The sequence below is a fragment of the Salvia splendens genome, chromosome 10 (genome assembly GCF_004379255.2).
Source record: "Salvia splendens isolate huo1 chromosome 10, SspV2, whole genome shotgun sequence".
Lineage (NCBI taxonomy): Eukaryota > Viridiplantae > Streptophyta > Magnoliopsida > Lamiales > Lamiaceae > Salvia > Salvia splendens.
In genome coordinates, this window is record NC_056041.1 from 5,950,145 (window position 1) to 5,977,492 (window position 27,348).

Below are 27,348 nucleotides of genomic sequence, written 5' to 3' on the forward strand. Positions count from 1 at the left end.
TGTAATATCCGAGATCTGTGGTTTTTGGTTCTTTAATTTAATGAATGTCTTATGTGTTGTGCTTAATATATGGTGTGGAAATATTAATTGCTTTACACTTTGTTGCGGATGGGGTGTTTTTACCTAGCATTAAAAGTGATTAACTAATTAAGCTAGAATTAAAATCCTAAATAACAAATTAATTTCCTCCCTCCCTAATTCTCTCGGCTTTTCAAAAAAAAAAAGAAACCCCTCCCCCTCTCCCCACTAATTTCTCAACCTCCCCCACTCCCTCTTAACCGATACATCATTCCCTTTCCAATCTCTCCCCACATCGTTTTCTCTCTTTTCTCTCTTGCAATTGCTCTCAACACCGGTAAGCTCTCTCTCTCCTTCTCCCTCTCGGTTCTCATCTTTTCATTCACTCCCTCTCATCATCGTCTTGAATTCCTCAAGGTGATACCCTCCTTCGCCAGTGAATCGGAGTCGGAAAAGGAAGTAAGCTTTGCGTTTCGTTTGAACCATCCGGGGAAGGTAACACCCTTAACCCTTGTTTAATTCGAAAAACTCATGCATATAGGACGTTTTTGGATGGGTTAGATGTTGAGTAGGATTTGTGGCTATGTGCTTGTGTGAACATTGTTTTCCGGTGATAACTGACAGTGGGTTCCGACCCCTTTTTGGACTGAGGCAAACGACCTCCTTTTGGTACGATTTTTTAACTGTATAAACTTTGGTGTGTCTTCTGTGTGGTGTGTAATTTTCAGCCTCTTTGGATGTCGTATGAATTTATTATGATTTTTGCAAGTAAACTGCGCAGTTCTGCGTGTGGTGTGTTCTGGGTGATGTTTTCATGTGCAATGTTGGGTTTTTGAGTGTTATGTTTTTGTGTTGAATGTGGGTGTGTTTGGCCAAGAGATGGCTCGGAGAAATCTGTGTTTGGCTCAAGGGTTTTGTGTGGGTTGGCCGAGAGATCTAGGGTCCGGCCTAGGGCGGCTGGTGGGAAATTTTGAAGGGATGATCCCAGGTGTTTGGGTGTGTTTTGGGACGTAGAATGCGTGGTGGGAAATGTCGTTATAGGGTTTGAGAATCGGAAGTTGAAGGAAAGTGAGTGTACACGGAACCAGCGGCCGAGGTGCCGAACAGATGGCCGAGGTGCCGAACAGACGGCCGAGGGTGCCGAGCATAAGATGCCGAGGTGCCGAGCAGGCGCCGAGACGGTCGGTCCGACGGTGCCGAGCCGGACGGCGAGATGGTCGGCCGACGGTGCCGACCAGGCGGCCGAGACGGTCGGCCGAGGGTGCCGAGCCGGACGGCCGAGATGGTCGGCCGAGGGTTGCCGAGCTTGTGCCGAGACAGGTGCCGAGCTGAGCCGAGACAGGTGCCGAGCTGTGCCGAGGACAGGTGCCGAGCTGTGCCGAGATAGGTGCCGAGCTATGCCGAGACAAGTGCCGAGCCTGTGCCGAGGACAGGTGCCGAGCTGTGCCGAGACAGGCGGCCGAGGTGCCGAGCCAGGCGGCCGAGACGGTCGGCCGATGTGCCGAGCCAGGCGGCCGAGACGGTCGGCCGAGGTGCCGAGCCAGGCGGCCGAGGTGCCGAGCCAGGCGGCCGAGATGGTCGGCCGAGGTTGCCGGGCCAGTCGGCCGAGACGGTCGGCGAGGTGCCGAGCCAGGCGGCCGAGACACCGAGCCAGGCCGAGACGCCGATCCTTTTTCCGAGCTTTTTCCGAACCTTTTCCGAGCCAAGTGAGCCGTTTGCACAGTAAGGGTATGCCAGGACTTGGAGTGCTGTGTTCGTGTGTCGTGTGCGCGTTTTGGGTACGTCGTTTGCGTGCGGGGTGTGTTTTCGAACGTGTGGCTTTGTGTGGTTGTTTTGTAATATGTTGTTAAGTGTATGTACGTGTAACGTGCTAGATGTTGAAGTCGTCCACGTAGGAATCATGCATTGTCGTTTAAAGTCTCGTCTCTTCTGACTCTAATCATGATATTATTTATCTTTCAAAAGGGTGATCGTTTACAAGGAAAGTGGGGTTGAAGGGAACTGTTTTAAAAGCTAAGCAATCGAGGTGGGCTTTTCTACCCTACTTTTAAGTGGGTTATCTTTAAATACGGACTTTGTTCCGGAAATGTTTATGGAGGTGAACTGTTTGTCTTGCCAATATTTTGTTTTGAAACCTATCTGAAGTGGTTTACCACATATGTTTAATCGAATTCGGGTCTGTTGGGCTGCGAACCCTCAGGCTAGTGTACACGAGACTGGGTGCCATCTGAGAGCAAGTTGGCCGGTCTAGATGACCTGGGGTGTGGCCACGCCCCTTGTCATGGTTTGGATCAGATAGTGTATGATTGAGGGAATAAGGGTGGCAATATCGGAAAAATGACTGCGCAGTCGAATTTATGAAATGTATTTTGTGTACTTGGGTTATTTTCATTATACTCAAAACCCCAATGTTACACTGTTATGGCATGACAAACTATGTTTTTGGCGTGTGTCCACTGAGTGCAATAAGTACTCAGCCCTGCATGTTGTTTTCTTAATGTGCAGGTTGAGCGGCGATGGGGAGGACGGATGTTGAGCAGTTAAAGCCAAAGGGTGTTTTTATCTTTTGGATGGTGTCGTGTCGTCATACCCGGCATCATCTGTCTTTTGGTCTTTTCCGCTGCTTGTAAACCGTCACGATGTTTTCATTTAACACTCTGAATACTTAAACTTTTGTAATGTCGTCTTAAGTACAATGTTTAAAAGTGAACTTCCTTTTTAAATGTTTTGGGTCAAATATTCTTGTTACCCCCTTTCTTCCCCGCTTCTTTATTCCTCCCCTAGTCGCGGTCCACCGTACTTCCTATCCTTAGGAAATGCGGGCGTGACAGAGTGGTATCAGAGCCTAGGTTTTCTCTTTCTGCTCTGGACCCAAAAAAAAAAAAAAAAAAAAAAAAAAAAATATTTCTTTTTCTGACTGGAGTAAGTTTTCAAAAGTGTCATTGGCTCAACATCCGACTCATCGCACTCAACCTGAAATGAGGTAATGAAAATTTCGAAATTTTGGAAAGTATATGGAAGTGGAGGAAATTGTGATTTTGGTGTTGAAAATGATTTTTATGTAAAGTTTAAGTAAATGTTGAGACATGTGGAAGGGTACAACGTGATGTGGAAAAGTTGGAAATTATTTGAGTTATGAACTGTTGATGTATGATGAACTTATATGAAAGCATGTGGCTGATGTGTGGTGATATGAAGACGTGAATGTTGATGTGAGCTTTTATGTGAGTATGTGTTGGCCTTTTGAATGTTTGAACTTAGACGTGATAGAATTTCACTAGTGCTTCTTGGACCTAGGATAGATAAGAGCTTTGGCCTTTGAACACCAGCGGGTTTGGGTTAGAACAGCGATACGTGCATACTCTCTCTCTCTTCTTCGGTTATGTACTCTGTTTTTATACGCGAGGCGGTTGTTTCTGTTTTTCTCTATAGATGGCGCGTATGTTCCGAACCCCGCGACGGAGTGATCGCGATAGACTTAGGGCACAGAGGGTGCTCAGAGATTATAGAGTGTACCGGAAGAAGGATCATGTACCGTTGATCGAGTTCGTGGCACACTTCGACACCCTCTGGAGGGCAGCTCAGGAGTTCGGAGTGACAGAGCATGACGGCATTGAGAAGCTAATAGATTTGCTTCCCGATAGCTGGAAGGAGTGGGCCGAAAGAACGGCGAGGAGGTACACGTGGCATGAGCCCGCTACCGATGACATGGTGGGTGACATGGCTGGCTTTCGGAAAGCCGTGTATTGTGCACTGGTGGACTCTCGAGAGGAGCAGCCCCCACAGGAGGTGGAAGAGAGGGTCGTGTATCAGGACAAGTATGTGAGCATGTACGAGGGTGAACAAGGGTATGAAGATGATTATGAGGAGGCTCTGCCAGGGAACTCCGAGGAGGACGACGACGAAGACCCGGAGGAAGGGCCTATGGATGAGGATGATAGAGTCGTAGTCTAGAATTAGAATAGTTCGTTGTCTTTTCAGTTTTTGCTTTCTGTACGATCTGCTCTTGGGAACAATGTTGGCCTTCTTTCTTTTAATGAGAATTTTGATTTTGATTTATATCCTATGTGTTGCATCTTATACTACATGAAGGTTTTATAAGAAAATTTTGAGAAAGTGGTAATTTTGGATGAGAATTGTAGTAACACTTTTTGGATATTGAATCAGAATGCCGCCAAGACGTGCACGCCAACCACGACAAGAACCCCACGTGGAGGCACCACCTCCACCACCACCGCCACCACCACCTCCACCCCCGCCTCAACAAGAAAGATTCATAGTTACGTTCTCAAGGCAGAATCCCCCGAAATTTGACGGACAGGGAGACCCATCCAAAGCGGAAGAGTGGATACGCGGCCTCGAGCGTATCTTCAGGGTCATGGAGTGCACAGATAGGGAGCGCATTGCTGGTGCTACCTTTCAACTGTTAGGTGCTGCCGATTACTGGTGGGAGACTCGGCAGAGAACTATGGATCCTGCACGCCTGGAGGCGCTAACATGGGAGGAGTTTAAAGTAGAGATCGATAACAAGTATGTTCCCAAGACGTACAGACGGGCCAAGGTGGTAGAGTTCCACACACTAAGCCAAGGCCGAATGACTGTAACCGAGTATGACCGAGCCCTCGCGCAGATGGCACGATATGCGCCCGAGTTGATGGACACCGATGAGAAATGGGTGGTGAAGTTCCGGGCCGGGCTCAGAGATGAGATAAAGGCCGCATTGGCCTGTCGAGGAGAACTCTCCTACTCGGAGATCTTGACTTGTGCACTGGACGTGGAAGATGCACTCCCTAAGCCAAGAGTTGTGGCAACAACAAACGTGACACCTCTACAAGCTCAGCCGGGCCACCAAGAGAAGAGGAGGTGGGATGGTGACCAGGCTCAGTATGGTGGTAAGAGGCCACAACACATGAGGAACCCACCCTACAATGGCGGGAGACAGAATACTTTCCAACCGAGGGCAAACTTTCTGCCGAGGAACCCTCAATGTGGAAGGTGCTTCAAGTACCACGCCGGGGAGTGTCGAGACCCTAGGTGCTTCAACTGTGGTGGGAGTGGCCACTACATCCGAAATTGCCCAAACAAGCACATGGGAACGGGAACGAGACAGAACCAGCTAGGTTTCCGTCCACAATCCCAGGCACTACCTGCACCTCCACCGCAACAACGCCGCCAAGGATTACCATCGCAAGCAAGGGCCTACGCCTTGAAGGGGAAACAGCCGGCAAACGGGAAAGAAACCTTTGAGCAAGGAAACTTGGCAGGTATGGGCACACTTCTCAATATGCCTATAGTTGTCTTGTTTGATACGGGTGCGACGCATTCTTTTATATCAACGTCTTGTGTGGATACTTTGGAATTACCTACTGTTAAGACCGAACCCACTATGAGTGTGACCTCACCGGTAGGCGGGGCTATAGATATATCCCGATCTTGTGCATGTGTGAACTTTGGAATAGGTGAACTCAGTTTAGTGGCTTATAATTTGCAAGTAATGACAATGGGTAGCGTAGACATAATCTTGGGTATGGATTGGTTAGCGGAGAACCACGTTACCCTTCATTGTAGAGATAGGGAAATCTCGTTTGAAACCCCCGGAAAAGAGCCGATGAAGTTTCACGGAGTCCCAATGAGCCGACGCAAGTCCATTATCTCTGCGCTGCAAGCCACTACAATGATGAGGAAGGGATGTCCAGCGTACCTTGTTTATTTGAATGGGGAGGAGAAGAAAGACAGGAAGATAGAAGATGTGGCGATAGTGAGTGAATATCCCGACGTCTTCCCCGATGCGTTGCCAGGACCCCCACCCGACAGGCAAGTAGAATTCACGATCGATCTGGAGCCCGGATCGGCACCAATATCAAAAGCACCTTATAGAATGGCACCAAAAGAGTTGGAGGAGCTTAAGGTGCAACTGCAAGAGCTATTGGAATTGGGATTCATTAGACCTAGCGTGTCACCATGGGGAGCACCAGTGTTGTTCGTAAAGAAGAAGGATGGAACGATGAGGATGTGCATCGACTACCGGGAGCTAAACAAACTAACGCTGAAGAACAAGTATCCACTACCAAGGATAGACGACTTGTTTGACCAACTTCGAGGGGCAGGAGTCTTCTCTAAGATGGATTTGAGGTCTGGGTACCATCAGCTGAGGGTTCGGCGAGAAGATGTACCCAAGACAGCTTTTCGAACAAGATATGGTCATTATGAGTTCGTTGTAATGCCTTTTGGACTGACGAACGCCCCGGCAGTGTTCATGGACCTTATGAACCGCGTGTTCCATCCATTTCTGGATCGGTTTGTCCTGGTTTTCATCGATGACGTGCTTGTTTACTCAAAGAACGAGGAGGAGCACAAAGAGCACTTGAGAACCGTCCTAGCAACTCTAAGGGACGAGAAACTATATGCCAAGTTCAGTAAATGCGAGTTTTGGCTCAAGGAAGTAAATTTTCTTGGACATGTAGTAACTTCAGATGGAATTCGTGTAGATCCGGCCAAGGTAGAAGCGGTGCAGGAGTGGAAGTCACCCTCTACACAAAACGAAATTCGAAGCTTTTTAGGACTGGCGGGCTATTATCGAAGATTCATCGAGGGATTCTCGAAGATAGCAAGGCCAATGACGCAACAACTGAAAAAGGGAGTCAAGATGATTTGGACGCCAGAATGTGAGGCGAGCTTTCAGTTGTTGAAGGAGAAATTGACCACCGCACCAATCCTAGCTGTGCCGGAGCCAGAGACTGACTATGCGGTATATACGGATGCGTCGAAGGTGGGACTGGGATGTGTGCTTATGCAGAAGGGGAAAGTGATTGCATATGCATCGAGACAATTGAAGCCCCATGAACTGAATTATCCGACGCATGACTTGGAACTGGCAGCTGTGGTACATGCTTTGAAGATCTGGAGACATCATCTTTATGGAGTCCGTTGTGAGATATACACGGACCATAAGAGTCTAAAGTACTTCTTTGAGCAAAAGGAGTTGAACATGCGCCAACGTAGGTGGCTCGAGTTGGTAAAGGACTACGATTGTGGTATAAATTACCATCCGGGAAAAGCAAACGTAGTGGCCGATGCTCTTAGTAGGAAGTCTCAATCTCAGCTGGCCACCTTTCTTACTATCGAAGAGAGTATAATCCAAGAGTTCAGTAAGATGCGCTTGGAAGTGGTGAGAATGCCCGAGACTGTGGAAGGGATAGTAGCCACGTTGGTGATGGAACCCGACTTAAGAGCCAGAATTGTAGAAGCTCAACGGCGAGATACGTTACTAGAAAGGTTTCGCTCAGAAGTGAGGACGGGTGAACCCGGAAGTTTCCGTGAGGCAGCGGATAACGGTCTCACCTACAAGGGAAGGTTGTGTGTGCCCAAGGATGAAGGCTTGAGGATGGAAATCATGAGAGAAGCACATGAAACCCCATACGCTGCCCATCCAGGGAGCACCAAAATGTATCAAGACTTGAAAAGACAGTTTTGGTGGAACGGTATGAAAAAACATGTTGCGGCATTTGTGGAGAGATGCCTGGCATGTCAACAAGTAAAGGCGCTACACCAACGGCCCTATGGGAAATTGCAACCCCTCGAGATTCCGGAATGGAAGTGGGAACATATTGCAATGGACTTTGTGATAGGACTGCCAAAATCCCAGCGAGGGAACACGGTGATTTGGGTGATTATAGATCGCCTCACCAAATCTGCCCATTTTGTGCCGGTTCGTGCCACTTATGGATCCGATCAGTTGGCTAAGGTATATGTACGGGAAATTATACGCTTGCATGGAGTCCCAGCGACAATCACATCTGATCGTGATGTTAAATTCACTTCTAGATTTTGGACAAGCCTGCAGCGCGAGTTGGGGACTAAGTTGAATTTCAGTACAGCGTTCCACCCGCAAACCGACGGGCAGTCGGAGAGAACGATACAAGCATTGGAGGACATGCTACGAGCCGTGGTGCTAGATCGAGGCGTAGGTTGGGAAGAAGTGTTGCCCTTGGTAGAGTTCGCTTACAATAATAGTTACCAGGCGACTATCAAGATGGCCCCATATGAGGCCTTGTATGGAAAGAAGTGTAGATCGCCACTTTATTGGGATGAAGTGGGTGAGAGAAGAATTCTCGGACCAGACTCTGTAGAAGAAATGATAGAGATTGTCCGACAAATCCGTGGGAGGATCAAGGAGGCACAAGATCGACAGAAATCTTATGCGGATGTTCGAAGGACCGAGTTACAGTTCGAGGTCGGGGAAAAGGTCTTTCTGAAAGTTTCCCCTTCTAAGGGAATAACTCGTTTTGGAGTGAGGGGAAAGCTGAGACCCCGATTTATCGGTCCATACGAGATTTTGGATAGAGTCGGCGTGGTAGCATACAGATTGGCCCTACCACCAAGCTTTGGAAATGTGCACAACGTCTTCCATGTGTCACAACTGAGGAAGTATGTGTATGACCCCACACACATCGTTCACCAAGAAGAAATGATGGTCCTAAATCCCGATCTAAGCTATGAGGAGAAGCCCGAGGCCATTGTGGATCGAAGAGTGCAAGAATTGAGGAATAAGTCAATCGCTTCGGTGAAAGTACGGTGGAGAAATCATGGAATCGAAGAAGCAACATGGGAATTAGAAGATAAGATGAGAGAGAGGTTTCCAGAGCTGTTTGAGTGATCTAACAAATTTCGGGACGAAATTTTGTTAAGGTGGGAGGAATGTAATATCCGAGATCTTGTGGTTTTTGGTTCTTTAATTTAATGAATGTCTTATGTGTTGTGCTTAATATATGGTGTGGAAATATTAATTGCTTTACACTTTTGTTGCGGATGGGGTGTTTTTACCTAGCATTAAAAGTGATTAACTAATTAAGCTAGAATTAAAATCCTAAATAACAAATTAATTTCCTCCCTCCCTAATTCTCTCGGCTTTTCAAAAAAAAAAAAGAAACCCCTCCCCCTCTCCCCACTAATTTCTCAACCTCCCCCACTCCCTCTTAACCGATACATCATTCCCTTTCCAATCTCTCCCCACATCGTTTTCTCTCTTTTCTCTCTTGCAATTGCTCTCAACACCGGTAAGCTCTCTCTCTCCTTCTCCCTCTCGGTTCTCATCTTTTTCATTCACTCCCTCTCATCATCGTCTTGAATTCCTCAAGGTGATACCCTCCTTCGCCGTGAATCGGAGTCGGAAAAGGAAGTAAAGCTTTTGCGTTTCGTTTGAACCATCCGGGGAAGGTAACCCCTAACCCTTGTTTAATTCGAAAACTCATGCATATAGGACGTTTTTGGATGGGTTAGATGTTGAGTAGGATTTGTGGCTATGTGCTTGTGTTGAACATGTTTTCGGTGATAACTGACAGTGGGTTCCGACCCCTTTTTGACTGAGCAAACGACCTCCTTTTGGTACGATTTTTTTAACTGTATAAACTTTGGTGTGTCTTCTGTGTGGTGTGTAATTTTCAGCCTCTTTGGATGTCGTATGAATTTATTATGATTTTTGCAAGTAAACTGCGCAGTTCTGCGTGTGGTGTGTTCTGGGTGATGTTTTCATGTGCAATGGTTGGGTTTTTGAGTGTTATGTTTTTGTGTTGAATGTGGGTGTGTTTGGCCAAGAGATGGCTCGGAGAAATCTGTGTTTGGCTCAAGGGTTTTGTGTGGGTTGGCCGAGAGATCTAGGGTCCGGCCTAGGGCAGGCTGGTGGGAAATTTTGAAGGGATGATCCCAGGTGTTTGGGTGTGTTTTGGGACGTAGAATGCGTGGTGGGAATGTCGTATAGGGTTTGAGAATCGGAAGTTGAAGGAAAGTGAGTGTACACGGAACCAGCGGCCGAGGTGCCGAACAGATGGCCGAGGTGCCGAACAGACGGCCGAGGTGCCGAGCATAAGATGCCGAGGTGCCGAGCAGGCGGCCGAGACGGTCGGTCGAGGTGCCGAGCCGGACGGCCGAGATGGTCGGCCGAGGTGCCGAACAGGCGGCCGAGACGGTCGGCCGAGGTGCCGAGCCGGACGGCCGAGATGGTCGGCCGAGGTGCCGAGCTGTGCCGAGACAGGTGCCGAGCTGAGCCGAGACAGGTGCCGAGCTGTGCCGAGACAGGTGCCGAGCTGTGCCGAGATAGGTGCCGAGCTATGCCGAGACAAGTGCCGAGCTGTGCCGAGACAGGTGCCGAGCTGTGCCGAGACAGGCGGCCGAGGTGCCGAGCCAGGCGGCCGAGACGGTCGGCCGAGGTGCCGAGCCAGGCGGCCGAGACGGTCGGCCGAGGTGCCGAGCCAGGCGGCCGAGGTGCCGAGCCAGGCGGCCGAGATGGTCGGCCGAGGTGCCGGGCCAGTCGGCCGAGACGGTCGGCCGAGGTGCCGAGCCAGGCGGCCGAGACACCGAGCCAGGCCGAGACGCCGATCCTTTTTCCGAGCTTTTTCCGAACCTTTTCCGAGCCAAGTGAGCCGTTTGCACAGTAAGGGTATGCCAGGACTTGGAGTGCTGTGTTCGTGTGTCGTGTGCGCGTTTTGGGTACGTCGTTTGCGTGCGGGGTGTGTTTCGAACGTGTGGCTTTGTGTGGTTGTTTTGTAATATGTTGTTAAGTGTATGTACGTGTAACGTGCTAGATGTTGAAGTCGTCCACGTAGGAATCATGCATTGTCGTTTAAAGTCTCGTCTCTTCTGACTCTAATCATGATATTATTTATCTTTCAAAAGGGTGATCGTTTACAAGGAAAGTGGGGTTGAAGGGAACTGTTTTAAAAGCTAAGCAATCGAGGTGGGCTTTTCTACCCTACTTTTAAGTGGGTTATCTTTAAATACGGACTTTGTTCCGGAAATGTTTATGGAGGTGAACTGTTTGTCTTGCCAATATTTTGTTTTGAAACCTATCTGAAGTGGTTTACCACATATGTTTAATCGAATTCGGGTCTGTTGGGCTGCGAACCCTCAGGCTAGTGTACACGAGACTGGGTGCCATCTGAGAGCAAGTTGGCCGGTCTAGATGACCTGGGGTGTGGCCACGCCCCTTGTCATGGTTTGGATCAGATAGTGTATGATTGAGGGAATAAGGGTGGCAATATCGGAAAAATGACTGCGCAGTCGAATTTATGAAATGTATTTTGTGTACTTGGGTTATTTTCATTATACTCAAAACCCCAATGTTACACTGTTATGGCATGACAAACTATGTTTTTGGCGTGTGTCCACTGAGTGCAATAAGTACTCAGCCCTGCATGTTGTTTTCTTAATGTGCAGGTTGAGCGGCGATGGGGAGGACGGATGTTGAGCAGTTAAAGCCAAAGGGTGTTTTTATCTTTTGGATGGTGTCGTGTCGTCATACCCGGCATCATCTGTCTTTTGGTCTTTTCCGCTGCTTGTAAACCGTCACGATGTTTTCATTTAACACTCTGAATACTTAAACTTTTGTAATGTCGTCTTAAGTACAATGTTTAAAAGTGAACTTCCTTTTTAAATGTTTTGGGTCAAATATTCTTGTTACCCCCTTTCTTCCCCGCTTCTTTATTCCTCCCCTAGTCGCGGTCCACCGTACTTCCTATCCTTAGGAAATGCGGGCGTGACACTAGTTCAGCTACGTTCACCCAAAATCTAAAATGGTCATTTGATATAATATTGAAGATATTTTCATACGTCATATCTAGACCGCGGTAACAAATATCCAGCTTACCTTATTCTCTTTGATGGTTTGGTAGCAAGGAGTAAGGACAACAAATTCCAACCAGTACCCCAGTTCCTATCAAGTATCTGCAATAAGTTTTGTTCATCACCCATCTTGCCTATGGGTCAAGTTCATTAAGTGCCAAACAAAAAAACTGCATTTACTTGGAATCCATTATTTTCCAGAGAAGAATTCCTGCTGACAGTATGCATCATAAATTCACGCAAGCAGGAAGGATCATTTCCCTGAAAGCCCCAGATCCGGAAAAAGGATAAAGCACTTCAGTTAGAAATTAGAAAATCAAAGCAAAAACAAGATATGGATGAAGGAATTACTTTCGAAAGGAATGCTTTGAACCTAGCAAACATATTTGGATCCATGAGGTCCCTCAGAACCATTTTAGCCATGATAAATCCAACACATCTTGCAAATATATTTGAAAAAGCATATTTAAAAAATAGATAGTGATAGATGAAAGCAACGACAGATGTATTAGATACTTGATATGATACCTCATATCAAATGCAATCATCATTTTTCGCCTGTCAGTGTAGCCGTCGACTTTGCTATCATCTGCTGGACTGCAATCATGAAAATAAGCAGCATTCCCCAAAAGCCCAACCTAAAGGTAGCAGATGTAATCAGAAGAACATACAGGGGTTACCCAAACAAGAAAAACAGAAATATTCTTTACATGAATAGTATAGTAGAAAAAGATATAATGTCATGTTGATTTACTGCAGCAAACAAAGGACTCACACCATAAATCTGTATAAAAGTATTCTTTTCATGCATATTATTTGTTATACTCACTTTGATATGTCCGTCAACAGGGCTGATATGCAAATTTTCAAGTCTCAACTCTGTATGTGCAAGTCCATGGCTGTGCAGATAATTCACCTAGTTCATTATTGAAATGTCAAAAACCATGAGCCTTTAATAACTTGAACTCAAGACAAGGGTAAATTTCATACTCCAATCAATAGATCTCGCATTAAAATTCGAATAAGGCGTAACTGCCGAGAAACTGCTGGCCCTCCCACTGTAACGTCACCAACTCTCCTGACAGATTCCTCATCCAATGCAATAGTAGCTTCCAAAGTTGGCAGCCAATCTGATTGTTCAAGCCAATGTCTCAAAGACAAACTGCCGTGATACTGTACCTTGACAAAAAGTAAATAAGAAAAAAGTAGGGGAAAAGATCCTTGGCTTGGTCATTTATTCCATTCAGACATGAATTGCTATTACCAGCTACACCAATGAAATAATTCTGTATTCAGTAATAGCCATACACCAGTTTTCCTATATTATGCAATTCAAATACTAGCACGTAACACATTTATAGAAGACTGAATAAATGTAGCTATTGTAAAGAGCCACCTACTCCATGAACTAGAACGAATGAATCCCTATCATCAGTTGTGGACGAGCAGACATAGCCATGAACTTGCATCGAGTAAGAATGGTACATTAGTCTTCGGCGGACTAGTTTCTTCAACACCTAGAACAAAGTTATAAGAGGAAGATTATAAACCAGATAAAGATAATTAATATCAAAGATTCACAGAGCATACCTGAATTGCACGTTTTCCCCTATGCTTAGCACCAGTACTAACCAGCCGCCTAAGTACCACTCTTGTGTTAAAAAGGGGACTGCATTGCCAAAAAGAAATAGCATCAGAACTTTTAAACCTTCACAGCATTCCACCAATAATTATCTAGAACGAACTCCAACCATGAAAACACACCTGCTAGGTTCCTTCACCGTGGCTTCATAAACTACTTCATCACCCTGAAGCACAAATGTATAATTCAGCATCAATTGAATGAGACAGAGATACATTTGCAGTAAGAATTTCACATACCCTATTTCCAAGGTCAATACTAACTCGATCGTGAATCTTGAAATCCGACATCTTGAACTTTATCACATGGCTAAAATCACCATCATCGTCCTTGGAGCTGCTCACACTAGCATTCTCTTCATATTCTAATTCAGGCGTTACATTTCCTCTCGAAGCAAAGCATCCAATTTTCAACCTCTGCTTCTGGAGACTCTTATTATCTCTCAAAACCACAGGCAAAAACACTAGTCTTTTCGACAAATTACCGTTTCTCAAAAATGGCACATCAGCAAAATTGAAAGACGACCTCGAGCATACTCCCGCACACAACGCCATCAAAATCAATTCAAACGCAAACGCTCGTCAACTGCATAAAACCACATATTGAGCTGAATCAGTAAATTCTCAGCTCAAAACACAATCAATTCAATAGTTCAATGCATAATTTCACAAACCGAAAAAAAAATTAAATAAAAAACGAGCTAATTCAAATTCTACCACCATGTAACCGCCAAAATTAACCGATCACGCCACTGCATATGCGTTAATATAATAATATACGCGCACTCGCATAATAGACCGTAAAATAAAAGTAATATAGATTGTGTATAGTGCCGATATTGTAGGCAGGTTCAGCAATGGTTAATTTCCGCATCGCTTACCGGTTTATGGCGGTCAATTCATCAAGCCGCGATCAAGGATTGTTAGAAGCGCGAGGTGAGAAATGAAAGAAAAAAGAATAAATAAATAAAGAGAATGAGAATGAGAGAGGCATGTGAGAGATGCGTGCGTTTGCAGTGTTGCGACATGAGCCTATCGCGAGTCTACGTCGGCCTGCCTTATTTTTCACATTTAATAAATATTTCACTGTAGATGAACCTTCTCATTTTTGGTTGAACTTTTTGTCATATTAGGTCTATTTACATCTTTATATTATTCATATATCATATCTAACTTTTATGTCCGTACTCACCATTACATCTACTAATTTTAATTTCAGTATGGGAGTTAGCACTAGAAAACCCTTTCGGTGCTTCCGACCGATACTTCCGACCGAATACACTATGTTAAGCTTTAGTTTTGGAAGCCTCCGCTTTATCGGCAGACTCGATGCTTTGGGGAGTTGGCAACGAACCAATTCCAAGCGAGTGGTTTTGCTCGGTCTGGGAATCAATTTGATGAGAAGAACGACCAAATGGTGGGTTGAGTGGATTGACGTTGAGCTTATGCAGGTTAACTCCATGACTTTGAAGATATGTTTAGAATTGTTTTTTATATTTGCAAAATTCCATTTAAGAGCAATTTAATGAAAACATAGAAGAAATGATTAATGAAGTTTAAATAATTGAATGTGGAGTGGTATATTCATAGGTAATTTTAAAACAATCATTTATGACCTTTAGGGAGTTTTTTTTTATATTTTTAATGAATAAACAAAAATATTAAAAAAATATATAAATTGAGATAATCCATCCACATGGCAAGCCACGATTAGCTTACTATCCGCGTGGTTTTGTACACATGTTCGCAGAGATTGAGCAAATGAGACTGATGTGCATGCTCTATTTCTGCTGTAAATTGGTAAACGCAAAATTATTCGCTCATCCAAGTTACGCTTACACCTATTCAATTGGATTTAGCTCTTCCAAATATAATTCAATACTAATAATACAATATAAATAGAAAAGATAATAATGTCCATCACAAACATTTTTTTCAATAACAAACACTATTATAACGACTGCCAAAGAATAACAAAAAATGATGCCATATCTTTCTTGAACTACATGCTTCTTACTTGTGATTTACTCAGAACTGCATCAAGCGACAAGCTCTACCCTCTATTCAGCGATGACTATTATTTGTACCCCTCTAAGCTGTAAGAATCTCAAAATAGGGGGAAAATTATAATATTTTTCTTTGAAGCAAAAAAATAAAAACAAACAAACAAACTTTACCAATTAATAGAGTGATTGGTGAGGTCTTCTGCAAAGAGGAAACAAGTTAGAGTTCCTTCAGAGGAAACAATGGCTGTGTCAGCGTAACCTAGTTCATGAATTTTCGACAACTTGGAGCATTACACATGCAGGGAACTTTGAATTCTTCAGGTTCATCGGGATCAAATAAATAGTCATACCTGCCAAGATGCGCGAAAAAGTAACAGTTAAAACTGTCTTATGAGAGAGAAAAAGAGAGGGAGAGCGAGAGAGATACGTTAATTCATCCCCAGCAGGCACATTCATCTTAGCAATGAGTACGATTCTGCTTTCGTCATCGCCCACACTCATTATCCTCGCATAGCAGTTGGGCATACACTGGAATGATGCGATCATTAAAAATCAAATAAATGCAACAAAAACAGGACAAACTTGCTATTAAACCTGGCACAGTAGCTCTTTTTTGAGAAAACTTACTGAGTGATTTATTAACCGAGCGACGTTTCCTGCATCTGTGGCATCTACCACAACTTCTTCACTTATTTTGAATAACTGAGCAGATTTAAATTTAATTAGTACACATCTGGAAGTGTAACTGTGGGGTGTGGGTGGGAAGGGAACATATTATGTCCAAAAAAACAATCAAATCTAGAAAGAATATCATCTCACATAGCAGTCTTTTCCCTGTGCTCGATCGAGCCTCTCTAAGATCCGCAACACTGCGTCTGACCTGCTCACCACGATATTCAACAACCTGACCACAACCAGATGAAATTTAGAGCCAAATCCCTCATATAATTACTAAGGGGGATTTGCTTTGAGTGATACGATAGATTGATAAAATATGACTTGCGTATTTGAATTATAAGATGGTCCTAAAAAAGCTCAATTAATCAGTCCATCAAAGTAAACAGTGGACTTGCTTGGATAATTTTTATCAATCCATCCTATCACTCAAAGTAAAATGCCCTGTTAAAAGTTATAATCGTGATCTGTGCTACTGGAAGACAACTAGTAGACGATGTATTCTTCCTATATCTCCTCTACAGTCTTGACTAACTGTTGATAAATAGAGTGCTTAGTTAAGAGGAATTACCATTTCTCCTTCTAGGATGTTCCTACGTGCAAACAGGCCCCATCCATGTATTGCTGATTGACCAAAGCACACTTTATCTTTTTCCGTTTTCTGGATTCATAAACAAGTATAAATGATGTCACATGTCAAGCTCCAGACCATCACTAGAAACACATCAACAACTTTATATTACCTGTAAATGATGAAGCCGTTCTCTGAAAGTGGAGAAGTCCCTAGGCTTCTCCATTTTCTGTTTCACATGGAAAGGAGTTAAGTGCACAGCTTTCAGTTAAGGAATAGATAAAAGAAATAAAATTGCAAGGTTAATGAGATTTACTCTGTTTGCATTTAAATTCAGTATTGCACTCATAGGATGATGACGAGGCCCCATAATTTGGTGGGGAATGGCCTCCTTTCTTGTCTGCTAGCAAGCAAGAATATGAAAGAAAGATCAAAATAGGATACATGAAGTAATATAGAATTGTTATTAGTATCTCTTTTGCCAAATATGCATAATGAAAAACTATTGTTGCACGAACCTTTTTTGTTCTTATGTAGACGCGACATCTGGCGGCGGAAAATGGATCGACCTCCTTAGTATCTTCTGGAGAAGGTTCCTCAAGTTTCAATCTGCTAGTTGAAATTAACCTTGCTCCCATGTGTCTTTTATTTTGAAGCAAGTTTTTGGTAGAGAAAATCCCCTTGGGGGTTTCTACAATCAAAACTGTATCTGGATTGGGAGCCCTACACAACAAAGGTGGAAAGCGCAATGATGCATCTATACAAGGAAGGATTCAGCATAATAACCACCAAAGGTATTACTATATTAAAAGAAATACACAAATAGTAATACCTGTGATAGGCACAGTATGAAACCATTTTCGTAAATTGTTTTCCATTCTTCTCCAGGCAATGCAACTGCATTTTGCAATACACTCAGTGAAGAATTGAATAAATATATTCACCCGGAATCCAATTAATTTACTGCATGAACTAGCTCAAACACTCAAAAGACATAAAAATTAGTCGCTTCTACCTCCATGCGATACCCTGCTCTTGACGCGCACATTGCATGGTAGTAGGTGGAACACTTGCAACATTGCGTACATGAACCGTGGATTTGTTTGCAAACCACACAGATCTGCAACATATATAAACATCCTCATTTAGTAAGGAAATAGTATAATACTTGGTGAAGTATATTAACAAATCTGTCAACAACATCACCATCAGGTTTCAGGTAAGGGCAATGTATAAATAACTAACCAAACAGAACAACAGAAGATATTATATTACCTTGGGAAAACTTGAAAGATGCCCAAGAATAATTAGGTTCATGAGTTGTAGAAACATTACCTTCACAAAAGAGCTTGAAGGAATTCTCAATATTCCAAGGGCAGGCTCCATCTTTTCATCACATGCAAAAGAAACTTCAGGTTGAAACCAAGCACACGTGTGTGAACCCACAAAGGAGCAATGTCCATAGGCTTCAAAGCACCCCCTATTTTGGAAAATACATTATAAAAATTATCATGGTAGAAAATTGAAGGTTAGTAAGCTTTTTTGTACTTTACAATGGAGATTATATTTCCATGCACAAGATATTTATTGAGTTACATATATTACTAGGAAATGAATCTAGGTACTTGAGATATAATTTACTTCATTGGTTATTTCTCCTCTTTGTAGTAAGTTCCCTGACTGGACATTTCCAGGGGAGGGGACAGAATATCAATTGTTTGGCAAACTGTTCAAAAGAACATCAGATGTATCCTAATGGTTTCCTCTTTCATTCTATAAACTTTTGTTTCTAAATCAGAACAACTCACCAACTAATGACTCCCACTAACCAAACACTTAAGCATAAAATTTCTCCGTCAGCGGTTACGCTGGAGTTGAATTCCACATAAAGAAGGCCAAAACAAGCAAAACATACTTATTTCCAACAAATTTAAGTTAGACATGATATCAACAGACAAAAAACCAGCAAGCGCTTATGATTTAACGATTTTATTCCTAAATAAGGGAAAGCATGTGAGAAGATCCACACCTTTCACAGGACAGAGGCAACATTCCCTCTCAATATCAGGTGTTTCGCAGGCTCTACAGACCCATGAAGTAAAATCACTAACATGTCTTGCTCCATAGCATTCTTGATGAACGGCTATTTGACATCTGAGAGTATCAATGAAAAATCAATGTCGCATTCATCACAAGGAGTATGTTCGCAGAACATACCACATTTAACAGCAACAAATGGAGCCAAGTTGGGCATATACCTAATACAAATAATAGTTTTGTTGAAGTCCCAATCTTCAACCCAACGACATACTGCACACCTTTCTGTTGTCCACTTCGCACAAACAGGTTCATAGTGCTCTATCATGTCAAAAAACAGCTAAGTTATAATTCGTGCATCAGTTAATAGAGCAGCAGATATATTTCAACAGAACATGAGCATTAACTCAGAGCTTAGGAGCAAACCTTGTAGGAAATTCAGCAACTTCTGCTTCCGCAATTTGATAGAAGGACGCTTGACAGATTTAGCAGGAACGAGGCTACGTTCATGACATTCGGCCATCTGTAACATCTATTAAAGGAAATGACCTTAAAAATGGATGTGTTTGACACAGTATGTCATGGTAATTTCAATAACAATTAAATAAGCAAATCTTCAATCAGTAATCCCCTAAACTGGATAGCTTATACATACAGCTACAACCCTTTTAAACATGCTCCAGGAAAATAGACAGAATTTTGAAAGACAAACTAGCTTTGAGAACACACCCATTGCTCAAGAGGTAGCAAGGAGCCTTTCACCCTGACACTTGATTTCCAGTTCTTTGTTTTCGATCCCGTGTGCCGTTCCCATTCACTAAGTGCCTGCTTCTCCATTCCACAACACCCACACTTGCAAACAACTCTGCAAAGGGTGAAAAGATGGAATTGTTGCTTTCAGAAAATCATAGGATGTGTAAAGTATCCAGAGTAGATGAAAGTGGAAACATAACTAAAACTTACAAATGGAGACTTGGATAGTAAATTCCCTCAACACCACAGCAAACGACAGCAACCTTGTCAGGCAATGCAAATTTGCCATTCTTTTTCTTGTTTCTGCACCAGAGATCATTATTCTCAGAATTGGGGCGACAAAAGGATTTTGAACTGCAGACAATGCAAAACTAATACAGTAGAAAAAAACAGAGCAAGCATAACTTACTTAGACTGCAAAGTTTCGGAATCAGATAGCTCAAAATTGAACCTAGCTTTGCATTCAGGGCAGTAATAATCACTTGCTGCCAGATCCTGGAATCAGAGAAAATGAGTTGTTTAACATCAATAAATTTTAGATCCTTGAAATTGTGAATGCAGCCCATGGAAGGAGACCTTGAAATTTCTTTTCGAAAATTTGTCACACTCTGCATGGACCCAGACTTTACAACCATTACATCGCACCTGATTTTTTTTACGAGAAACGATGATTAGGAGAAAATAGCAACCACAATACAGAGAAGCTACCAAAGCTTAAACATAATATTACCCATGTTCCATTATCTGATTGGTTCCGAATCTTTTTGCATATGCCACAATAGTGTTTCATTTTTTTCAACTGAAACACGAAAGAAGCAATCATCAGTTAACTAAAAAGACCTGTAGATGATACTGGAAGATGACTTAAGAATACAGCTGAGTATAGCGAGCAACAAACCCTGGTACAAGAAGTACACAGACGATTGGTACCAGGAAATACTTTCTTTGACAAGTAAGGAGCAATGCTCGTTCCACATGCTTCACAACATTCTGATTCTTTCTTTAAATGGGCATCCTGCTAGGAAAGATGAAATCTTCTGAACTTTGTGATTTTAAAGCAGGCAATTTTAGTATTTTCTACAAATATAACGACTAAATTGAAACACAAAATGAAATTGAACAATATTTAAGGAATGATCGAAGCTGGGCCTGACGTCAAATTTCCACAAAAAATAAAAGTAGTACAGGATGAATGGAAACACTAACAAGCAAGCCAAATCATTATATGATGAATGCTATCAACACACCGGTTCTGCAGAGCTGCACTGCTGATCCTGATTTAAACCAGTAGCCTCAAACACCCGTCTCCTAAGAGAGTGAGGATAATGCGACTTTCCAGCTGCGGCACTGATTTCAACCATCAACATCTCGTTGAAGCCATTTTCTGCTAGAAAAGCCTCCTCTATTGCAGAACGAAGATTACCAGGTTTGTTATCATTGAGTTCAGTCTGCCCCTGGAACCTAAGGCAACAAAATTTAAATCGCTTCCAACTCCACACCCACCCACCACAGATTGAGAGGGAGAAACAAATCGGGGGTAAAGGGGAGAAGAAGAAAAAAACAAAATTAACTACCTGTCCACGTAGTCAACAAATGGAAATATCCTCCCGCTTTTAATCCATGCATAGTCCTGCTCAAAAAAAGGCGTGCCAAAATAAGTGCATGCAATCCCATCAACCATGTTCTTTGTCACAAGCAAACATATGTTAGGTATTACAGTTGGAAAGCCAAAAAAGAACATAAAATACGAACACAGTTTACCCTTTGTGTTCCGTTGCCAGAATAACCAAAGAACATTACGCAAACTGCACCAGCAATCCGATAGTTGAACACTTGCGTTGGCACCTGCAACTCATGATTGAGCACGATTGCAGGCCAAGCAGGACAATGCTTCCCAGGTATCGCCCAAACTATATCACCTTCACCAAAATCTTTGGTACTATACAATCTATCAATGCTAGATATATCTATACACTCATCATAGTCATCATCATCATCATCATCATAACCATCTTCATTCCTCAATTCCGCAATCTCATCCACAGACAGAGGAGAAAACTTGCGCCATTCACTCTGCTTCCTAGGAACGTTCACATCGTCGCGAATCCTGAGGGGTTTGGAGCTCGATTTATTGTCCTTCTGTTTAACCGGAACATATTCTGTATCCTCTCTAACAGCATTCTTACTCTCTTTCTTCCAATTATCGAGAATCGAATCATTGAATCGTGAAGGCAATACCTGGACCCTCCCTCGCGAGGTTCTCACCAGCGGCGGCCGCGATACCTCCTTCGACTTTGATGGCTGCTCAGACCTCGATTCCGAAGCCGCGCCGCCGCCTCCAACTGGGGCCTCCGCGGCAATTTTTTGAACTCCATAACCATTGAACGGAATTATACCGGCGGCGGCCTCTCCAAGGAGATGCAGAGGAAAGTAATCATTGGAAGTTTTGCGTTTCTTCCGATTGACCGATAACTCGTCGTCATCACCGCCCGAGTCACCGACTCGGCACCGTTTCATAATCGGCATTGCCGTTTTCAAGCTCTTCTTCACTATCATCCTCCTCAAAAACTCCCAATTCACGCAAATTCACTCAGTTGAAAACCCTAATTGCGACTTCAAACTCCCACCGGCGTAAGGAAGCTCGGCCGGCAGTCGAACCGGATAAATTTCCCGCCTCAATTGAACGGAAACTTGAGGAAAGCAGCAAATTCCCGGCGTTGAGGGAGCACTATCGGAATAGGGATCTCTGTATGAAGCAAGCGAGACCTTTTCTCTCTTGATGGGATACGAACTAAACAACTAAACAATAATTGCGAGCCCAATAGCAGTGACGGCCCATCAGCCCAAAACCCAAGAAAGAGTATCAGTTCGGCACAACCAAAGAGTTCGGTCACAGCCTATAGCTCGGTAAAAGCCGACCAATCGAGCTCAACTCTCAGATCGGCAAAAGCTGATCGGCAAAGTTCAGCAGTTCGGTCTCAGTATTCGACCGAACAAGGAGATAGTGGACCCATGCAGGATCTCCACGACCTCCATTACACCCACGATCTATTTAGTGGTATTAAGCAGTTATCAACCCCCCTACCAGGGCGGCAAACCACGATCTTAGTTCGAATGTATAAATAGAACTTAGATCAGATAGACCAGGGTGAAGTTCTCTAGATCCTGAATCTCATATAGCAAATCAGTATTGTAATCTGTAAGCTAGATCAAGCAATACAAATTTGCCCTCTATTCTTCCCGTGGACGTAGATTTACCTCAGTAAATCGAACCACGTAATTTTCAGTGTTGTGATCTTCATTTATTACTTGCATTTATTCCCATCAAAAACTCGCTAAATCATCACTGGCGCCGTCTGTGGGAACACAGAAAACCAAAACTGTGATAAAAGCGAGTTTTTGATCCTCTTCCACCAAAAAATGCGTACCAGATCACATAATACCCATACTTCCGTCCGTGATGAACGTGAGGAAGCTAGTCCAGCCCGTAGGTCTGGAAAACAGCCTCTGGAGAAATCTGCCTCCAGTTCTCACGATGAAAGAACAAACCACTCAAAAAGTCATCGCACCGAGCCTCCCTAGCAGCTCGATTTGAATGAGGCTGTCAAGTTGTTCTTGGCTGAGAAGCAGGATGAGTTCTTAACATTCCTGCAAAAGAGCCAGAAGCCGGAGAAGAAAACGGCGGATTCTCCCTCCCCCTCCAGACATGAAAGTCACTACCGCAGTAGTGTCGTATCTTCCAGGAGAAAGAATCCTCACCACCGATATGTTCCTTCTCCTCCTTGTTACCGAAATCACAGGAGAACTCCATCTCCACCATACCGTAGAGATGTCGGATTCGCTATGTATGGAGCGCTGAAGACTCCATTTTCGGATGATATCACCAGAACTCCGTTGCCACAGAATTACCGAACTCCGTCAGTGACTTATGACGGGTTAGTGGATCATCATGATTTCCTGGGACGCTATCAGTATAATATGGCGAACCAAGGTCTCAATGAGGTTCATATGTGTAAGCTGTTTCCCGAGCTGCTCATCGGGAACGCAAGAAGGTGGTTTGATAGCCTCCCTCAAGGCAGCATTAGATCTTACAGAGATCTAATGGATGCTTTTCATAGGAGGTTCTTCCAGAAAGCTGAAACCCGAATCACTTCGGCTCAGCTGCTTTCTATACGTCAAGGTCGCGATGAAAAGATTAGCGACTTCATGACAAGATTCCACAAGGAATGCCTACAAGTAGATGATCTCAATGATCTACTTGTCATTTCGGCATTCCAAAATGGAATTCTGCCAGGAGCTCTCTACAGAAAGCTCGTTGAATGCAGTCCGCAAACAGCTCAAGAGATGTGGGACATTGCGGACCAGTTTTCTCGTGCTGATGAGGCAGACCGTCGAAAACGGTCTTTAGACAGCTCTTCCAGAGGAGACAAGAGGAAGCCCGATCATAGCGATCAGGGACATCCTCGCCGAACTCCTTTTGAAAGAATTCAAAGGGCACCGGTACAAGACAGATTGGGACCACGTCTCAATCCTGAGAAACCACCCGCTCAGTTCGTACCATTGAACAAGTCGAGAGCGGAAATTTTCGAACTGCATTCTGATATGTTCGAAAAACCAAAGCCGATGACGAAATCGGCCACGCGCCGAAGTCAGGATAAATATTGCTCCTTCCATCAAGACCACGGTCACGATACCGAGGAGTGCCGAAATTTGGCAGCAGATATTGATGTTCTTGTGAAAGCAGGGACGTTAAAAAAATACCAAAGCAAGCCGCCGAAAAAGAATAAGAAACAGAGAAGTGCGAACTGCGCTCCTCAGGATCCTAAAAGGCAACAGGATCCCGAAGACGATGACGAGCCGCAATATGATGGAGTAATCCAGACTATTGACGCTCTCCCAGCCGGGAAGACTAAATCGTCTCTAAAATCAGAGCGCAGAGGCTTCAATCGAGAGGAGCCAACACATAAAAGGCTGAAGAAGGAGGAAGTAATTACATTTTCAGATGCAGATCCCGTCCCGGCCATTTCTCCTAATCAAGACGCTATTGTCATTCAAGCTGGAGTGGCAAACAAACTGATCCACAGAGTGTTTGTGGATACAGGAGCGTCGGTTAACATTCTTTTTAAAGAATGTTTTGATAAACTGGAAGTGGATCCAGCTCGGCTCAGTCCGGCCCCACTTCCTCTGAAAAGTTTCGCCCAGGAGGACACCCGCCCTGAAGGTATTATCAGCCTTCCGATTACGGTAGGAAGAGCGCCTACTAGCTCCAGTACGGTGATCGAGTTTTTTGTGGTAAAAGCTCGATCCCCGTATAACATTATACTGGGAAGAGACTGGCTCAACACAGTTCGGGCCATTTGCTCTACTTATCACCTCACAATCAAGATCCCCACTAAAGGAGGGATAGCAGTCATCCGAGGTGATCAAAAGAGAGCAAAAGAATGTTTGCAGATTGCGCTTAAAAGTGCCGAACAATCAGATCGGCACCATCAAGCATAGCAATCACAGCAGCCGGAGTCAGAGGCAGGCGAAATGAACGAAGTCACACCGGAGCCGAACTCGATGAAAGTTCAGTTATACGAAGATGATCCATCAAGAACGGTCAAGATCGGTTTCGCGGGAACACCTCTACTCCGGGAAAAGACCATCCAGCTCCTCAAAGAGTACAAAGATGTCTTTGCGTGGTCTCCGTTGGACATGACTGGAGTGTCTCCCGAGGTAATTACACATCGGTTAAATATTGATCCTTCAGTCCGGCCTATAAAACAGAAGCAAAGACTCTTTGCGGCAGAAAGAAATCAAGTCATCCATGACGAAGTCCGCCAATTACTGAAAGCGGATGTATTATTTGAAGTAAAATATCCTTCTTGGGTGGCCAATCCTGTGATGATCAAGAAAAAAGAAGGAGGATGGCGGATGTGCATAGATTTTACGAATCTAAATAAGCACTGTCCTAAAGATTGCTACCCCCTTCCCAACATAGATAAAAAAGTAGAAGCTCTGATAGGCTTCGAAATTTTCTGTTTTCTTGATTTGTATAAAGGATACCACCAAGTTTTAATGGATGAGAATGATGCTTCAAAAACGGCTTTCATTACTGACTTCGGTATTTTTGCTTATAAAAAGATGCCATTTGGTTTAAAGAATGCCGGAGCCACATATCAAAGGATGGTAGATAAGCTATTTCGGCACTTGATCGGAAAAGAGGTTGAAGTATATGTTGACGACATAGTTGTTAAAAGCAGAAGCACTTCGGAGTACGAAAACAATCTCAAATCCACTCTCGACGTGCTCAAAAAAGCCAACCTCAAACTCAATCCCCAAAAATGTACCTTTTTGGTAGATTCGGGAAAATTTCTGGGTTGTTGGGTTTCAAAGGAAGGACTCAAGGCAAATCCCCTAAAGGTTCAAGTTGTTCAGAACATGGCAATGCCGAAGTCCATACATGATGTGCAAAGGCTAACTGGATGTCTAGCCGCACTGAATAGATTCCTTTCCCAAGCAGCCGAAAAGCAAATGCCGTTCTTCAATGTTTTGAAGAAGGCACCAAAGTTTGAGTGGGGAGCCGAACAGAAAAAGGCTTTTGACGAACTCAAAAGTTATTTAACCGAACTTCCTACTCTCTCTGCTCCAACAGATGCCGAAGTGAAATTCTTATATTTAGCAGCATCAGATCAAACCATTAGCGCGGTGCTTGTACGAGAAGAAGGCCTAAAACAACGTCCTATCTACTTTACAAGCCGAGCATTAAGAGGTCCCGAAACAAGGTATCAACCTCTGGAAAAAATTGCTCTGGCATTAGTAAATGCAGCAAGGAGACTGCGGCCATATTTCTATGCTCACAAAGTATGCGTCTTAACCGATCTTCCACTTCGGCAAGTTTTGACTAAGCCAGAAGCATCAGGCAGAATTGCCAAGTGGGCCATAGAGTTGGGAGAACATTCAATAGAATATCTACCTTGGAAAGCCATCAAGGGACAAGCCTTGGCAGATTTTCTTGTAGAGGCAAAGTTCGATCAGGCAATCCCTATTATTGCCGAACAGAAGAATCCTACCAATGATGAACTAACACAGCCCCAGAAACCCGAAGTAGAGCCGCCGGACTGTTGGATTGGATTCGTAGATGGAGCTTCGAATAAGACAGGAAGTGGAGCTGGTATTCTACTTATCGCTCCCGACGGACATGAAGTAACTTATTCACTTCGGTTCTTATTCCCAACCACTAATAACGAAGCCGAATACGAAGCCCTTCTTGCCGGACTTCAGTTAGCGCAACGTCTACTTGTCAAATCTCTCAAAATTCATTGTGATTCACAAGTCATAGTGAATCACATGCTGGGTACAAGTGAAGCCCGTGGTGAAAGGATGAAAAAATACTTGGACAAAGCGCAAAGTATTAGCCGAAATTTCTCTTATTTTCGGATAATCCGCATTCCCAGAGCGGGAAATAGCCGAGCAGATACTTTAAGTAAGTTGGCCTCATATCCGAGCTCAAAGGTGGATGAATTACCGCACAGAAGCATTGATGAAGCTGAAGTACACTCAGTAACCAGTTCACCAAACTGGATGACGCCAATATTAAAGTATCTAGATCAAGGACAACTGCCCGAGGATAAGAGAGAAGCAAGGAAAATCACATGCCGAGCACGTCGGTATGAACTTCATGAAGGAGTCCTATATAGAAAGTCCTACCTTCAACCGTTATTGCGATGTGCAGGACCAGAAGAGACGGATTACATCCTTAGAGAAGTTCATGAAGGATCTTGCGGTAGCCACATCGGAGCTAGAGCATTAGCTAAAAAAGTTCTGAGATGGGGATATTATTGGCCAACTTTGGTACAAGAAGCAGTACAGCTAGTTAAGAAATGTACGAAATGCCAAATCCATGCAAATATTCCAAGGACGCCGCAGACTGATCTATGTGCTATGCAAAGCCCTTGGCCTTTTATGCAATGGGGCATAGACATAGTAGGACCACTACCACAAGCTCCCCGGCAAATGAAATTCTTGATCGTTGCCGTGGATTACTTC

General features: G+C 43.9%; 1 protein-coding gene and 1 pseudogene across 5 annotated transcripts in view; both read right to left on the reverse strand.

The window, feature by feature from the left end:
- The window catches only part of LOC121751610 (probable plastid-lipid-associated protein 14, chloroplastic), a 32,633-nt gene extending 18,331 nt beyond the window's left edge, over nucleotides 1-14,302 (reverse strand). For 3 of the 5 annotated variants that reach the window (XR_006040130.1, XM_042146386.1, XM_042146388.1), the window contains exons 1-11: nucleotides 14,157-14,302; nucleotides 13,516-13,861; nucleotides 13,399-13,442; nucleotides 13,225-13,303; nucleotides 13,035-13,151; nucleotides 12,625-12,813; nucleotides 12,464-12,550; nucleotides 12,163-12,272; nucleotides 11,986-12,073; nucleotides 11,815-11,895; nucleotides 11,660-11,736 (exon numbers count right to left, since the gene is read on the reverse strand). Coding sequence is in view for 4 of the 5 variants with exons in the window: in XM_042146386.1 (XP_042002320.1) it covers nucleotides 11,660-11,736; nucleotides 11,815-11,895; nucleotides 11,986-12,073; nucleotides 12,163-12,272; nucleotides 12,464-12,550; nucleotides 12,625-12,813; nucleotides 13,035-13,151; nucleotides 13,225-13,303; nucleotides 13,399-13,442; nucleotides 13,516-13,830 (1,187 nt within the window). In the remaining variant the exon portion in view is untranslated. Of the gene's footprint in view, nucleotides 1-11,278; nucleotides 11,581-11,659; nucleotides 11,737-11,814; nucleotides 11,896-11,985; nucleotides 12,074-12,162; nucleotides 12,273-12,463; nucleotides 12,551-12,624; nucleotides 12,814-13,034; nucleotides 13,152-13,224; nucleotides 13,304-13,398; nucleotides 13,443-13,515; nucleotides 13,862-14,156 lie in introns of those variants that run through there. The other 2 variants (XM_042146389.1, XM_042146390.1) reach the window with 2 other exon arrangements.
- An 815-nt stretch (nucleotides 14,303-15,117) lies between these two features.
- LOC121753085 lies at nucleotides 15,118-22,150 on the reverse strand (annotated as a pseudogene).
- Between the last annotated feature and the right edge of the window lie 5,198 nt (nucleotides 22,151-27,348).